This window comes from Gasterosteus aculeatus, chromosome 11 (assembly GCF_964276395.1).
Source record: "Gasterosteus aculeatus chromosome 11, fGasAcu3.hap1.1, whole genome shotgun sequence".
NCBI classification, from domain to species: Eukaryota; Metazoa; Chordata; class Actinopteri; order Perciformes; family Gasterosteidae; genus Gasterosteus; species Gasterosteus aculeatus.
Genome location: NC_135699.1, coordinates 4,654,652 through 4,670,092, shown reverse-complemented (window position 1 = coordinate 4,670,092; position 15,441 = coordinate 4,654,652). Strand labels below are relative to the sequence as shown.

Sequence of the window (15,441 nt, the reverse complement as noted above, 5' to 3'; positions counted from 1 at the left end):
GCCATGTAAGGAGCGGGAGGACCGTTGAAATGATCAAACCGATGGTGCACGGATATGTCGGATTTTTTGTAGGCCAAGATAACAAAAACATCTTGTAATCGTGCAGAATTGGCAAAGTATATCATACAAATACAGAATGCTTGAACTTAAATAAAGAGACAAGCAGTCTGATGCTGCAAGTCGTGATGAACCTGCGTTCTGATTGGCCAAAAACATTGATGATTGATTTCAACATCTCTTCTAATCCACTCCTTACAAAACCACCAAAAACCTGCATTAATACCTTAACAGAACACATGGTGCTCGCTGATAGCGTTTCTTATTGCAGTATCCATTTATTGTTCTTGCAACACAAATCTTTACAAAACAAAAAGGGTTTGCTGCAACAGGATCAAAGGAAACGTGTTTCTCCCTCAGAGTCGCAGATCCGAAAGGAGTCTGGTGCTTTTAACTTCTCTTTTTATCTCACGTCAGTCAACCGCAGCGCGTTTGTTCTTTGATGTAAAACACGAGTCCCGGCAAACTTCAGAGGAAAGGAAAGCCTGCAGGAGGAACGTTATTGCAACCTGAACACAATTAGAATCCTTTTGTCCGTTTTGGCATCTGATGCCACCTCTGCTCTCCTGAGGCCTCGCACAGTCGGACACACATCTGTAAGCTGTCAATGTAACGTACTTAATGATCCGGTGACTTTCATTGGGATTGTTGTTAAGGCATTTCTGCTTCATCGGAATACCGAGGGCTGGAAAGCAAAAGGGAAAGTGTGTGTGTGTGTGGGGGGGGGGGGTGATGCCACAAAGGGACGTCATGCTGCAATCCATTTGGCCTCATTGACATGGGGCTTTGAGAGACTTTGAGTGAAAAATAGTACAGTTAAATAAATAGAAACGTTGGGTTTGTTATTCACGTCACATGCAAGCTGTAACCGTGGAAACACAGTGCTTTAGTTTTGGGCCCGACATTAAAGGAGAATGCACTCACGCTGACCCAAGACTGCTCGGGACAGAAATAGCAGCGGCTCAAAACACACTTTTATTTATCAGATAAAGAAACAGATACTTTTCTTGGTCCAATCGCTGGATATAAACTAAGTGCTGCTTCAACATGTCGCACTGCTGTTAGGAAAAGGTGTTCACGTCCACCGTTTGTGCTCACGTGACAATGAAAAGGGCTTTGAGTTCACAACCTCACGAACACTGATAAACTAAAGGATTTGAGTCGCACACACACAGTCCTCTGTCATCGCAATACGTAAACCCCCCAAAATCCCCAGACTCAGTGTTGGTGATGCTTGTGTAAAAATCCCACTCTCAATACGAAAAGATTTATGTACAATATCATACAAACAGGTTTCAGAATAAGAAATGTTATTGATGGGATGGGAACGTTCAGCAACAACCACGTGTTGTGAAGGTGTTTGAATTGTGCTTAGTGATGCTGTACTAGTGTTGAGTGTGTGTGTGTGTTCGTGTAGGTGTGTATGTGTGTGTGTCGTCCAGCAGAGGGAAACATTTCACAGCACAGCGATGGTTTCATAGTCAGATACCACCAGGAGAAGGTGCTAAACAGAGGTTGTAAAAAAAAGATGTGTTGGCAAAAGGGGGAATAAAAAAAAATACAAAAAAACTAGAAAAAAAACACTTGGATTGAGGGAAGTGTGCAAAATCAAGGTCAGCAAAACTGTCACGCCACATGGAGCGCTCACTGCAACCACACAGTATGTACACGCCAATAAATAAATCTGTTAATAAAATTGATCACAATAGTCACAACAAAAAGTCCAGTTCAGGGTGATTGATGCCGTGCGAGGGGGGAAATAAAACCAAGAGCCAAATGTGTTGTGGCGTTGCAGAAGGTGTTTTTTTTGTTTAAAGCTCCTCAGAAGAATACAAAACAAAAATGTGATGCTCTTTAATGCCATCCTGCAATCGGGAGCTTGGCTTTGTCTTATCAAATGTGTTTGCATTTCCCATCAGGTTTCTTTTACCTTTTTTTTGGCAAAGCTGCAACCATCTGAGAGGAAAAAAAGGGAAATAGCAAATAGAGGTTTTTAGCTGTACTTTCATCCTGTTTGCTATTGTCAGGTGCTTCTGCTGAGAGACATAAAATGGATTCTTTGATCTGTGTGAATCGCGTACGGAGCACTGCTCACACTGCTGTGCGAGTGTGTTCCTGTGCGTCTTGCTGAGAGGATGTTTTGAAGGGTAAATCTCAGCAGCACACGCGTCCTTCAGTAGGTTTGTTTGGTCCGACACGTCCCATCCTGACCGCAGACAGCAGAGTCACACGACGAGTTCATACAAAAAGTCTTTTTCACAAAGAAAAGTAGGAATAAACTCTGTACTGAATGTCCAGCAGAGAGAGAGAGAGAAGTCTTTCCTATCGGTTCCCCGGGAGTTTAAAAGGGCGGCAGGGCGATGTGAATGTGTGTGTGTGTGTGTGAGCTGGATGGAGGGGGAGGTCTAGACCTGCGTGGAATAGGAGCGGTGCAGCGTCGCGTACCGCCCGGCCGGGTGGGCGGCGCAGTGCGGCGAGTGCTGCTCCGACTGGTCTAGACTTCGCTGGAAATGGAGCGAGACGCTATGAGGACATCGGGGGTGGCGGGGAACCGATAGGGCTGATGGTCATGTGATCTCGGTGAACGGAGATCCCCGCGGAGTCTGCAGGGGAAAGAGAGGAGAGAGAAGGAAGGATGGGGCAGAAGGAGAAAAGTGAAGAAAAAAATAATCAAGGGCGATGCGCTTGATGAGGTGGGGGAGGTGGGTAACGGGCCGGGGGGCCGGGAGGGGGCACGGGCGAAAACAGAGCAGGAAACAGAAATAAGACGACAGATGACAAAGGTAGTGTGGAGGGGCGATGGCGAGGTGGATAAAAGAGTTCAAGGTTGGTTAGAATGGTTGGACGTAGGCGTTGTAAGGCGGCGAGGAGGAGAGTGCGGGATGCTGGAGGAGAGTGAGGGACAAGGGAGCAGATTGAGAGGAGAGAGACAAGGTGGGAGACAGGAGGAAAAGAGGCAGTCAGGCGAGGGTTAGTGACGGAGACGAACCACAGGACGCGAGACATCCGCATACTGGTGTACTGGTTGATTTTATCTGGTGGTACTCGGCGCTCACCAGATAAAATCTTTTTCGGGGACGCGACGGCACCGACAAGCTGTCGAGGGGGAACTTCAGCTCAATTCACAGTGTCCCATTTGCATACATCAGACTGCTAGATTACACTTCGAGTGTGTCAGCCAAACCGCTTAGTCCCTCCAAAGAGACAAGTGGCTCTCTAAACCCCCGATAGGACGGAACTGTGTGACGCTCAGCAGCGCCTCTTTTTTCCGACGCAAACATTTGACTGAAATAAAACCGCGGCTCACTTCCCACCGGTAGAACAAATGTGATCGGCCTCCGACAAGGCTCCGAGACAAAGAGGATTCACTCGGGCGTTTCCATTGGTACACGGGGTGCAGGGGGGACTTGGAGCATGCATGTTTGGGATTTGATCTCATTTTCGGGGGGTGGGGGAGGGTATACAAATTCAAGGTACGGTTTGTGCATCTCAGCCCCTCTTTAGTGAGCGCAGGCGTGCCACTCACCCACCCCCGCCCCTTACCTGAGGGCCACTTAACTTTTCGAGTGGACTCTCCACACAGGGCAGCGTCACCATCGGCATGCCCAGCACGGACTCGGGGCGCTGGGGCCGCGGAGGAGGAGGACTCGGCAGAATCTGCTGGAAGTTGTTGATCACGCAGGTCACCTGGAGGAGACGGAGACCAGGCGAGGGGGTTGGAGGGAAGAAGAAAGAGGGATGTGGTGAGATGTGACCCCACTGCCTTCATTGGCATGGTCCAATCATAGTTTGATCATAGACATCATTGAACAGGCTCTAACAAGCCAAACATTAGCTAGTCATGCTAAACTACATGTTAAGAGGGGGAACAGACAAGATGCTAATATATAAGAATCTGTAATCCAAATTTGGACAAAATATTGCTTTTAAGTTAGTTCAAGGGCGGTAATGCTGCGGCAAATCCGGCCAAACTCGCACAACAATTGGACAAAAGTCCCTTTTTGTCTGCGTAACTCCAAATACCAGTCGTTTAAAAATTGGATTGAATTGCGAGCAATAAACCGGCTTCGGCGAATGACTTCCTGTCATGGAAGGTGACTTCCCGCTCACCAAAAACACAGCGATGGCTCCCCCCGTGAAAAATCCGGCCAGGACGTCGGCCCAGTGGTTGCGGTACTCGGCCACCCTCACCACGCCTACCAGCATGGCCAGGCAGAGCAGGGTGAGGCTGATGGTGGGCTTGGTCAGCCGCGTACCCTTGGTTTTGAACACCAGCGTCACGTACATCTGCAGAGAGGCAAAAGGGAGGGCGCGCACAGTCCGAGTACCACAAACAAGGGAGGCAACACACAAGCACGTAGGCGTCATTACAACATCACTGGATCGCTCAAAAGCCGGGCAAAGCGGAACACAGTCTTTTTATTGCTATTTATTGACTGGCCACAAATTGACATTGAGAGAAACTGCATATAAAGTAAACGCAAAGATGAGGGTGGATACTTTCTTCAGAAACCTTTGTGATCTAGTTAGCACAAATAACGGTAAAGACGCATCTGCACGTTTTCAACATTTGCAATGTTACATTTCGACTCCATTCATTAACAAACTGAGAGTTGGAGCACATACTAGGCTGCTGGCTAGCTACAGCTAGGCTAACAGAGCAGGTGTAACTGACTAAATTATGGGGCGCCGTTTGTAAAATGTCGCACGTTCTAAAATCCTGCGCAGTTTTGCTACATTTAGCATTATCATATGAACAAAAAAGCACGACAATATTCATATGTCACTTTTTCAAAGATTTAGAGAGAAATGAATGTAAATTCATGTAATAACTTTTCCATGGATAATGTTTGGCAGTAACACAAAGTTGTTAAATAATGTAAATGTCAAATGTAAATCTAAATGTAAACGTTAAATGTTATATCTAAATGTTAAATGTAAATGTTAAATGTTATATCTAAATGTTAAATGTAAATGTTAAATCGTAATCGAAATGTTAAATCGAAATGTTAAATCTAAATATTAAATGTAAATCTAAATGTTAAATCTAAATGTAAATGTTAAATGTTAATGTTAAATGTAAATGTATTATTTAACAACTTTGTGTTACTGCCAAACATTATCCTTGGAAAAGTTATTGCATGAATTTACATGAATTTCTCTCTAAATCTTTGAAAAAGTGCCATATGAATATTGTCGTGCTTTTTTGTTCATATGATAATGCTAAATGTAGCAAAACTGCGCAGGATTTTAGAATGTGCGACATTTTACAAACAGCGCCCCATACTAAATACATCAATTTTGTCACCTTACTTCTTGCAAATATTTAGATGAAGGGATTGTACCACTCTTGTGTCTGATTATGAAGCTACAGTCAGCATTTGGTTAGCTTAGCTTACCATAAGAATTGGAAACGGGAAAACAAGAAGTATTTATGCTTTTTCTTTACAGCGGTTGCCTAATTAATCCCACAGTGACAACAAGACTCCCGGCTAAGAAATACACCTCTATAGTCCTGCCACTGCAACAGAAACTGTTGTTTTTAGGTTCCCATTTTTGTATGGATGAAAAGAAAATCAACCCTTCATCATAAACTATGCAAATTTGGTATCAATCTGCATCACTGATGCCATTGAATAAAGTGAGAACGTTGTTGCAGGATTAGTCCTTTCAATCACCTCCGCCATGCTCCAACCTACCACTGTGTACACGGAGGAGTAGACGCTCAGGGCCGCGTCCTTGGACGGGAAGGATTTCCGTGCGGACATGACAGCCAGCGGGTTGCCTGTGCAGGCGCGGCGCTCCGCTATGTACTGCATGGTGGACTGGCAGCCCAGCGCCGTGTAGTTTGGCCGGCAGGCGGACAGGAAGTGGGGCGTTTGATTTCCAGTCACCACCTGGCCGGCGTTGACGAAGATGGTGGTGGTGAACAGGCCGAAGGCGTAGACACCTTGGGTCGCAGACGAGCGGCGAGGAGATGAAGAGAAGCATGTTAGATGTTTGAGCTATTTCTAAACAGCGCTGTTAGATCCAGAAATAGCCCCAACACATTATTATCAGCCTAAGTGTGAAATTGCAACCAGAAGCCTACACCTTTCAGCTCGAAATGCTAATTTGCAGGCTGCTTAATATTCACAAGTGTCTTCCTGCAGTGATCCTGAATATATTACCTCTTCCAATCACCCAATTTACAGCCAAATGCACAAGTCCTGGATTACAAACTGAGTGAAGCAGGTCACCTTACAATGATATTTTTTTTAGATATATTTTTGAATTTGCCTCTCGCTCTTTCTGAGAAAAGCTCACACCTCGACATCAAAGTGCCCTTTCAAGGGCCTGCAAAGAGCAGAAGGGCCTGAGTGATACAAAACAGCCTTTTCACCTAGAAAGCGTATCATGCGTCTTAGCAGGGGGTTGAAGTAGCAGCAGTCTGCTGTGACAATGGTCTTCTCCTGGGTTCCTTCTGCCTTGGTGAAGAAGGCACACAGCTCACCGACAAGAATCTGCAGATACAAAACACATCACACCCACATTTAACACTGAAGCATGAAGCGTTACTGCTCTGTCATGCACAACTCTCTTAGTACACAGGTAAAAGGTTGCTGATGGTAAAAGTGCCTCCTTCTGTCCTCGTGACATTTCTAAAATCAAATGGGGACAACACAACCTTCTATAACCTCAATTAGGGCTCGGCGATATATGGGTATAACATTTCCAGCACGTGTACAGTTCATACCGGGGTTACACCATAACAGCTGACGTTACTCTTTGGCAGGTGTCAGAATTTATTTTGCATATGTTCCCCACCTAGAGGTCGGAGCTACTACTAACAACAATGAATAACCCACAACAAACACTCTTTAACAGGGTAAAACACCACAACAAAACAGCTTGTGACACATAAACAATTTGTAACACTAATAATTGCCGAACTGCATGCTGGGTACAGCTCACAACAAGAAGTAACTCTGTTGCTAACGTTACATGAAAACACGGAAAAGAGCGATACAGGAGGAACAAGGAGATGCACCAACACAACTTGTGCCCAAAAGAGGAGCTGAGTCTGTTTGGAGGGTTTTTCGGAGGGAAAATCCGACGTAAGTATCAGAAAACAATTTAATGCAAAGTCTGTCAAGCTGCTGGTGGTAACACTAGCAGCCACAACACGCTAACGAGCTAAGACGCTAACAAGCTAACAAGCTATGACGCTAACCAGTTAACTCGCCGGCCAGTTGTGAGCAAGTTGGCCAGTTAGCGGTGAACAGTTTGGGGAGCCGGCCTTTTCGGGGTCAATGAATTAATTGTTTTACCGTCACATACCGGGATACCGTCAGAATCTTTCTAAATACCATGATATGGATTTTTGGCCATACTGCACAGCCCTAACCTCAGCGTTTCAAGGTTCCCATTAACAAGCATGTTGACATGTTTTGTGCGTTAGCATTTTAGCTCAATCCATGCACCAATGTATGATGTACGTATAGCCGCCAGCATGTCTGTACACTCTCAGTGTTGTTAATCATCAACGGTTATTATAAAAACATTGCTCTACATTGATACTGACTTAACTAGTTGTAGCTCAAATGGATTCAAAAGTTTGTACATTTGTACATTATGCATTGGATTTGTTACAAGAGCCAAGTCTATTACTGTAAACTGCAGTCTCTTCACATTACTAATCATCTCACAGCGCACAGGGCACACTGATGTAATTAGACTTAATCATCATTTGTCATATTAAGCATAGAAACCCGGCTGGTGGCCGCATGGAAATGTAACCTCATAGAAATAGAAGCCACTGTTGTTGGATATTCACAGTTTTGGTCAGACGACTGTGCTTGCTCCCTGTGAGAACAGCAGTGCCTCTCCAGACTGATGATCCCTTTATGGACTGCAACTGTGCGACTATCTGTACAACAGCATTCAGCACTCAGACGCGCTGGCACAGACTAAAACACACTTTCCTCAATGAATAACTATCTGCAACAGAGAAAAACATTATTCTTAACAGTGTCCGTGCACTTCTGTGACTCCACTTAGACCTGAACCGATCTCATAAACCTTGTTCTTCATCTTTCCATGTTTGATATTTGTGTGCGATGCATTGTTGTCCGAGGAAGGAAAGCAGGAGAAAGTGAAAGAACTGTACAGAATGAGAAACAGAGAAAGACAACATTATAATGATCACGTTTCAGGCAAGCTTTGTGCTCCTGGGCTTTTTTCTTAGCGGGTCCAGTCAAGTCAAATGAGGTAATAGCTTGCAGCGCAGCAGTGACTGTGCCCGGCCGAGTGCCTTCTTTCATTAGTGAAAAAGAACCCATACTGGGGGCTCTATGGCAACGCTTGAAACACTAATACAAGCATGAAATCAAAGCTGAGGGGGTTTAATCGTAGCTTCAAATCAGAGGTTGTAGAGGGAACCGACGCACTATGGAGAACCGTTAATGGGCCAATTAAAGATGACATAAGGGGCTGTTTCCATGGTGACAGTGGCGTGTTTAAGTAAGTGTACACCACACTATGTGAAATGGTACTGTAATATTTTTTTCATACGGTCTCAATCATAAGCAACGCAAGAAATTAGGAGACCAACGCAAAAGAAATTAGTGGGACCGTTAAATGCCGAGAAGAGAACTTCAGCCGACACAACTCCAGAAACCGCCCGGGTGGCTGATTAGCCACGTCGCTTTCCATGGGAATGTCTGTTCTACTGCTCCTGTCTGGAAAGGCCTCACACTGATTTCCAACCACAAGCCCAAAGTCCCCATTTCCTGAACGACCTCAGCCTGGCTAACAAGCTCAACGATGTCTCCTGCCGCTTTGACAGAAAGGAGCAGTCCTGAACCAATGCACAGCCCCCAGTCCCCCCTCCCAGGACAGTAGGGGCCTATGCCCCCCAACCCCCCCCCCCAATCCTCCTTTACATTGACGCCTCCCTCTAAAGGCCTCCACCATCATCCCCGTCCGCCCCAAAAACAGGATCACAGGCCCGACGCCCTGACCTCTGTCTCTTGAAGTCTTTTAAGCGCCTTGTCCTTGTCCCTGGCCTACAGAGCCAAGAGGTCTGACTCAGATTAAAAGAGGACTAATTAATTAACTAATCAGTTTGAATGAGAGCGGTTGACCTTCATCCGGGGGTTTGGGTAAACAAGATTTCCATGTTGTGTGCTCTTCATCCACATCCAGTTCTGCAGAGTAAATACTGATGATTTGTTTCTTCTCTTACAATGAAATCATTTGACAACCAAAATCGTTTTCAGATACTTTCCTAACAACGCACCCCCCCCCCCACCTCCCCCCCCGCCACATCACTTCTGAAACCAAACTCTTTAAAAAGATACGCGTACGAGCGTCTGGGAGCATGAGGACAAAAGTGAAAAGTTGGAGGGCACAGAAAGAAAAAAGAAGAGATGAGTTATGAGGTTGGGGAGGAAAGGGGGGCTGGGGGGGGGTGTTAATACTTCAGGAATTCATTATTCATGTGTGGATGGCATCCGTGTGAATCATGTAGCGCATTATTTCAACCAACATTTCCTAAATTCTCTCTCTCTCTCTCTCTCTCTCCCCATTGGCTCCCCACCCTGCCGGAGATTCGTAGTTAAAGATGACGCGCGTGTCGCTGCGGTTCAGGGACAAGCAAACTATAATTCCTTGAAATCAAACCGCCCGTCCAGGCCGCAGTGCGACCATGCAGGGCGAGGAGCCGATGGCCTCTGGAAAATAGCAAGATGATCTTAAAGATCAGAGAAAAGCGTGTATTCCACGCTTACTCGCGTGAATGCTTTAGGAGCGGAACAAGAGGAAGGAGTGAAGATATGAAACATTAACGGCGTCACGAGCACAGGGCTCTGCGTGTGTGAGTCATCACATCTCGATTTGTGTCAGTGGGTATTAGTCAAATGTGAGGGTGCATTCACACTGGCCCTTGTTACGAAACACGTGTCAATTAGAAGAGCTCGACGAGGGGGGATGTTTCCCTCGGAGCGACGGGATGAATGAGGAGGAATAAAGGAGAGCTGGAGAGAAACACAGATAGAGAGAAACAAGCGGGATTCTGATGGAGACGGGCTCTTTTTAACGTCACTGGAGGATGCAAGCGATTCGGCAGCAGCTTCAGGAAGCCACGTGCGCGCGAGACAAAAGGCCCGTCCCGCCGTCATTGTGTGGGGATCAATACAGCTGTGAGGACAAATCAAGCGGCTTGGAACGAGCCTGAATGGTTGCACATGCAAGAAGATTGCTGCCATTAGCATCGCCTTCTGCAAATAGCGAATGACAGCCTGCGTTAGCGAGTCAAATAAAGTGGGGTGAAAATAAATAAATAAATGAAAAGATGAAATTATAATGTAAGCTTGACTCATGATGTAAAAGGAACCAAAGCAAGAAGAAGAAGAAGAAGAAGAAGCCAACTGGTCCACTATGCGTTTTTTTTACAGATCTCCTTCGCTTCGATTATCCTTTATTGCTCCTATTTATACTTTCTGAGCAAAGCCAACCAATAATATTTTAACAGAATGATTTCACTCTGTGAAGATGACCAGTCTTACATGTACAAAGTGTCTTAAAGGGACGAGGAAAAGATAAATGTTACTAACAGATGAATCACTACCTGAGTGATTACTAACATTAAAACACTTTATTTCTATTACATAGGAAATATTATACATATTAAATTACATATTACAAAGGTTGTACAAATGTTAGAATAAGCAAATTACACAATATACATAACATTTGATAGAAGCAGCTAAATAAAAAGCTGTTTTTATTTTATTGACATGTTGGAGTAAAAGGTTTTAGGAGATATATTATAAAATATTAGGAGATATTCTATGAATGATATATGAATAAACCCCTCGGTAAAGACCTTCAGAATATATATAGCAAGGAAAGAAATGCATATATATATATATATATACATAAATCTCGTAGGGTTAAATTGTTTATAGCTGTTCCAAACCACCACGCTATAGTAAAAACTGTGAATGTCAAGAAATACAATCACTCAACTAAATTATGAATGAAACAAAAGAACGCTGCGTGTCTTGTACTGTGCAGCGTGAACACAGCACTCTGCAGCAGTAAGACCCAATGCTTGTGACACCACGGGGAAGGCTCTTCATGCGTAAAGTACAAAGAGAAGCCTAGCTGTCACTAGTGTCCCATTATCGGCCCTCATCTGTGGGCGACCTCAATTTCTGCACGCCGGCATTTATGCGAGACCTTTCCGGGGCTAATGGACGACACGGCGCCCGTCCGGGCGCGTCAGGATCACCGCCATCACCTTAACTCACACGTGGCGCTTTAACGGGAGGCGCAGGAAACGAGGACGGCGCCGTGCGTTTCATTCCACTGACCCTATGGAGAATGACGGCTGAGGGCAAATAAAAAAAGACACTCTTGCGTCGGCGTACCTCCTGTTTTTAGAAAAGTGGGATTGTGTATCGAAAAAACATCTGCTGGGAATCTGTCCTGACGTCCAACACTAGGAGGACACATTTATTCCACCTTGTGGAAAACAGAAACCTCTTTGTCGTTGTGTCCCAGCATCACTAATCCAGTTCCTTCTCACTGGGAGGAAAAGTAGGTTATACATTCTTAGTCGGTTCCGGTCCATTTTCATCCAGCTTTGTGGCTCGCTCAAAATCTGCTGGGCTACGTTCCTCCAGAAAGCCGCATCAATGGGACGGCAAGCGGTGTGACGTGACTGAAGGCTGAACAACAAGTGGCTCGATCAGACGCGTTGGCCAGCGTGCCAAAATCAGAGAGCGTTCAACAGGAGGACCAAGGTCAAAGGTTGTCCCCGTTGCTGCCTTATAGACTACAGGGCAACATACATCCTCACTGCCACTGCACAGTCACAACCTCAGAAAGCACTCAGATCTGTAGACATTACAAAACAGAGCGTGGGAAGGGCCTGTTTAAAGACAAATTAGAATACACATCTTGATGATCAATCGCCTGCAGGTCTGTGTTTGAAGAGAAACTGGGAAGCGGGTGGAGTTTTCCCGTGGAGTCGCTCCATCTGCTTCATCAGCATCAGTTACACACAGAGCACTCATGTTGTGGATGCAGATCAGGCACGCTGGCATTTGTCAGAGATCTCGAGGGTGCTGAGTGAAGCGTAGCGCTCCATCAGCCAAGCCGGACCCCTGAGGTGTCCCTCCTCCCTGCCTGACTGAAAAGGCTGCGGATCAAAGCTCCCAAACCGCTACATAGGCAAGACGGCGGCAGAAACACCCGCCTCGGGCCCAACGGGAATTTGGTAAACGGAGCGGAGAGCTTAAAAGTTTTTAAGCAACTGGAGTGAAATAACCGGTTAAAGTTTTAGGTGCATTATACTTTTTAAATTTTTTTTAAATTTCCGTCAATAAAAATCATGGAAATAAAACAACTCTCATAATAGTCATTAAGTAATATGATTATTGAACTGCCCGTAGTATTTGAGTCCGTCAATCAGCTAGTCTGGTTCCTCAAATGTGTCCTACTCACCAGCTTAAAGGTGACACGAAACAAATAAACATCACACAGATGTTGCAGATGTAAAAAAGATAATGGTGCGGTGATTCAATCCCACGTTGGCTCGGGCGGGGCGATTACTATCGGGGGGGCATCTGGATCCCAGCTGTGATTGTGTCCCAGGCAGAGCGGGAGCTGTGCAGACGGTGGTGAATTACTCCATCAGCACCACAGATAAGCAGAGCAGAGAAAGACACTTTAACGAGCAGTAATGAAAAACAACACGTACGTCTTAGTACACGTACGAGCCTCGATTTCATCTTGTCTCTTTAATTTTCTGTTTTTTTCCAATAATCCAACTCTTACTGCGGAATAGTTATCTTCCTTCCTCATTTCCCTTTCCGATCGCAGCGATGAGAGCGAAGTCAAGGGCTTGAAAGCCGTCAGCGGCGGCAGGCAGCGCCACAGCATCTGTCTCATTGACCTGGGTCAACAGCGGGCCGGCCTGGATGAGAGCGTAGGTCTGTGTTTAAAAAGGCAGATACGGCGTGCACTAAATCACCTACATGTAAAGAGGATTGTAAGGCGGAAGCTGCAGAGAGAGCGAGACGCAAACAAAACAGCATTGATCCGAGTCCGTGCAGCCGTGCGTGAAAGTGAGAGTTTTCTGTCGAGGTCGCGGTTCGGTGAGGCGCAGCACAGATTGAGAATTGTCCACTGACATTACGGCGGAGGATGTGAGGACGCTGACAGCACGCGTCTGTGACAGGAAGCGCTGAGGTTAAAGAAGGGACAAAAGCAAACACACCGACTCATGTTCAAGCCACGTTTCATGTTGTTGAGTTCATTGCTATATAACTGCTGTGCCCCTGTTTGTTGGTGTGGGGGGGGGGGGGTGCTGGAGAGATGTCTGCCTTCTCTCCATTCTAATAGAACTGTACGGCGCCGAATGGCATGAGGCCGACCCGGGTGTCTTATCCCGATCCATTTATATGTGCACTTAGGTAGTTAAACAATGGTTTGTCTCAGTGGACAGAGAGTCTCTGACCTCTCTAACAGAGACAGGTGTTCTGGGTAAACAGATGTTCAGGATAGTATATCCCAACAGACTCATGGTGTAAACAAAGTGTTCCCTCCCGTCTCCTACAATCATGAATGACAGTTCCATCGCTCTCTTTGATTGGACACACTGCTCCCGCTTGCCAGCATTTCATAGCCTTTCTCATTAATATATTGTGCCTTTTGATGCACGCGGTTAGGTGAGAAGGTTTATACCCATGTAAATATGAGTTGTAGCTCAGCAGCACAAAGACTGAGAGTCTAGCCGAGCTCCATAGTGTCCCACCTGCAAAAGGATCTAGAATGGAACTAGAAATGCATTCGTATTCATTCAGATAAGAAGGCATTTCTCACTGCGTATGCCTTTAATCTGTGAGGAAAGGAGCAGAAAGAAAGAGGTTCTTCCTGTGCGGTTGGACTTTGATCAATCAAACCCAGGATTGTGGAGCAGTTGCGCTCCAATCGATTCACAGGAGACATGTGTTAATTGGGGGGTGAGACAAACAGGTGTGAGGAGCAGGTCGGGGGGGGCAACGCGTAAAGCGTCAGAAAAGGCACAAGGAGGTGTGACAGAGACTAATCACAGATGAGGCAAACATTTCCCAGGCGAAGGGTGGAGGAGTTATGAATAGAACACGGAGGCGTAAAGGTCAGGGTGGATGAGACGATAAAGGTTGTGGAGGGAAGACAAGTAACCGAGGTTAAGAAAGAGAACGGAGAACCAAAGGGAACTGATCAAAGGAGGGATTTTCAGAGGAGCTCGAACACACATTTGCAAATGTTCTGTCAGATTGAATCTGTGCTAGATAAGTTAATTCATCCTGAATTTAACTGGCTTCACAAGCTCCATTTTGCTTTCACAACGCCCTCAAAATGGACCAGTTTTGTGTTTGAGTGGAGAACTTTCTGCAGCAGTTCCCGCAGGCTGAAATGTGAGGAATCTGCGAAACCCAAAATAGGATTACTAAGTGGCGTGACTTGCTGTTATGGTTCAGGTACAACTCAAGTGTTGTGAAGACTAGAAATGAACAGCTATTCAGCCAAAGTTCATTGTTATAAAAAGATGGAGATTTTGTCCACTCCACAAAATAACCAAATCAAACGTGTGAGATAATCAAACACCCTTTGTCCCAAACAAGAGTGAGGATAACGAGCCAGCGTCACCTCCGTAAAGGGAGGTGTAAAGATGGCAGGGGCCGCCTTGTGTGTATCGCTCAAGGAACAAAGGATCAGCTTCTCATGATCGAGAAGGTGATTTGACGGTTGTAATTAGATGTTGGGACCCTTCTGGAAGCCTTCGGGCAGCCATGGCGTGCTGCTCTCTGGCGCCGGCCCCAAAATACGCCTGCCGGTCGATTACCTGCCGGGACTCGGAGTGACGGGGTCCTCCCTCTTTCTCCGGGCGTCTGTTTCTTGAGTTGCAGCGCTACATGGACGGAGCTAACAATTGGAAACCAAAAGAGATTTGATTGCTCCGAGTTAAAAATTATTTTGCTGTGAAAGATGGGAGGCCGCTTCCCTAAAATGACTCTTTTTGCGCCGTGAGCTGGATAGAAAAAGAGAGCCGGCTCCTCGGGGCACGTGGCAGAGAACATTTGCACCCGACTGGTGCTTTTACAGGGAGTTACTGCTGCGATTTACCTTGTTGCTAGTCTGCACACACACACACACACACACACACACACACACACACACAAGCCTCCATGTCAGCACCCGTTAAGGCAGACTAGGTGGTGGAAGAAATGTGCTCTGACCCAGATCAACTTCTAAAAGTAATCTTCCCCCCGCCAGGGAAGGTCTAATTGGTTTCAGGATTAGCGTGGCCCGGTGCTGCACAGCACACCTGTGGTTTCAATTGCCGATGTT

General features: G+C 45.9%; 1 protein-coding gene across 5 annotated transcripts in view; it reads right to left on the bottom strand.

The window, feature by feature from the left end:
- Nucleotides 1-310: 310 nt before the first annotated feature.
- plppr2a (phospholipid phosphatase related 2a) overlaps nt 311-15,441 on the bottom strand; it is a 37,833-nt gene continuing 22,702 nt past the window's right edge. For 2 of the 5 annotated variants that reach the window (XM_078084538.1, XM_078084540.1), the window contains 5 exons: nt 6,440-6,560; nt 5,757-6,007; nt 4,168-4,344; nt 3,601-3,744; nt 311-2,660 (listed from right to left, as the gene is read on the bottom strand). In XM_078084538.1, the coding sequence (XP_077940664.1) occupies nt 2,625-2,660; nt 3,601-3,744; nt 4,168-4,344; nt 5,757-6,007; nt 6,440-6,560 (729 nt within the window). In that variant the 3' untranslated portion in view covers nt 311-2,624. Of the gene's footprint in view, nt 2,943-3,600; nt 3,745-4,167; nt 4,345-5,756; nt 6,008-6,439; nt 6,561-15,441 lie in introns of all 5 variants that reach the window. The other 3 variants (XM_078084537.1, XM_078084539.1, XM_078084536.1) reach the window with 2 other exon arrangements.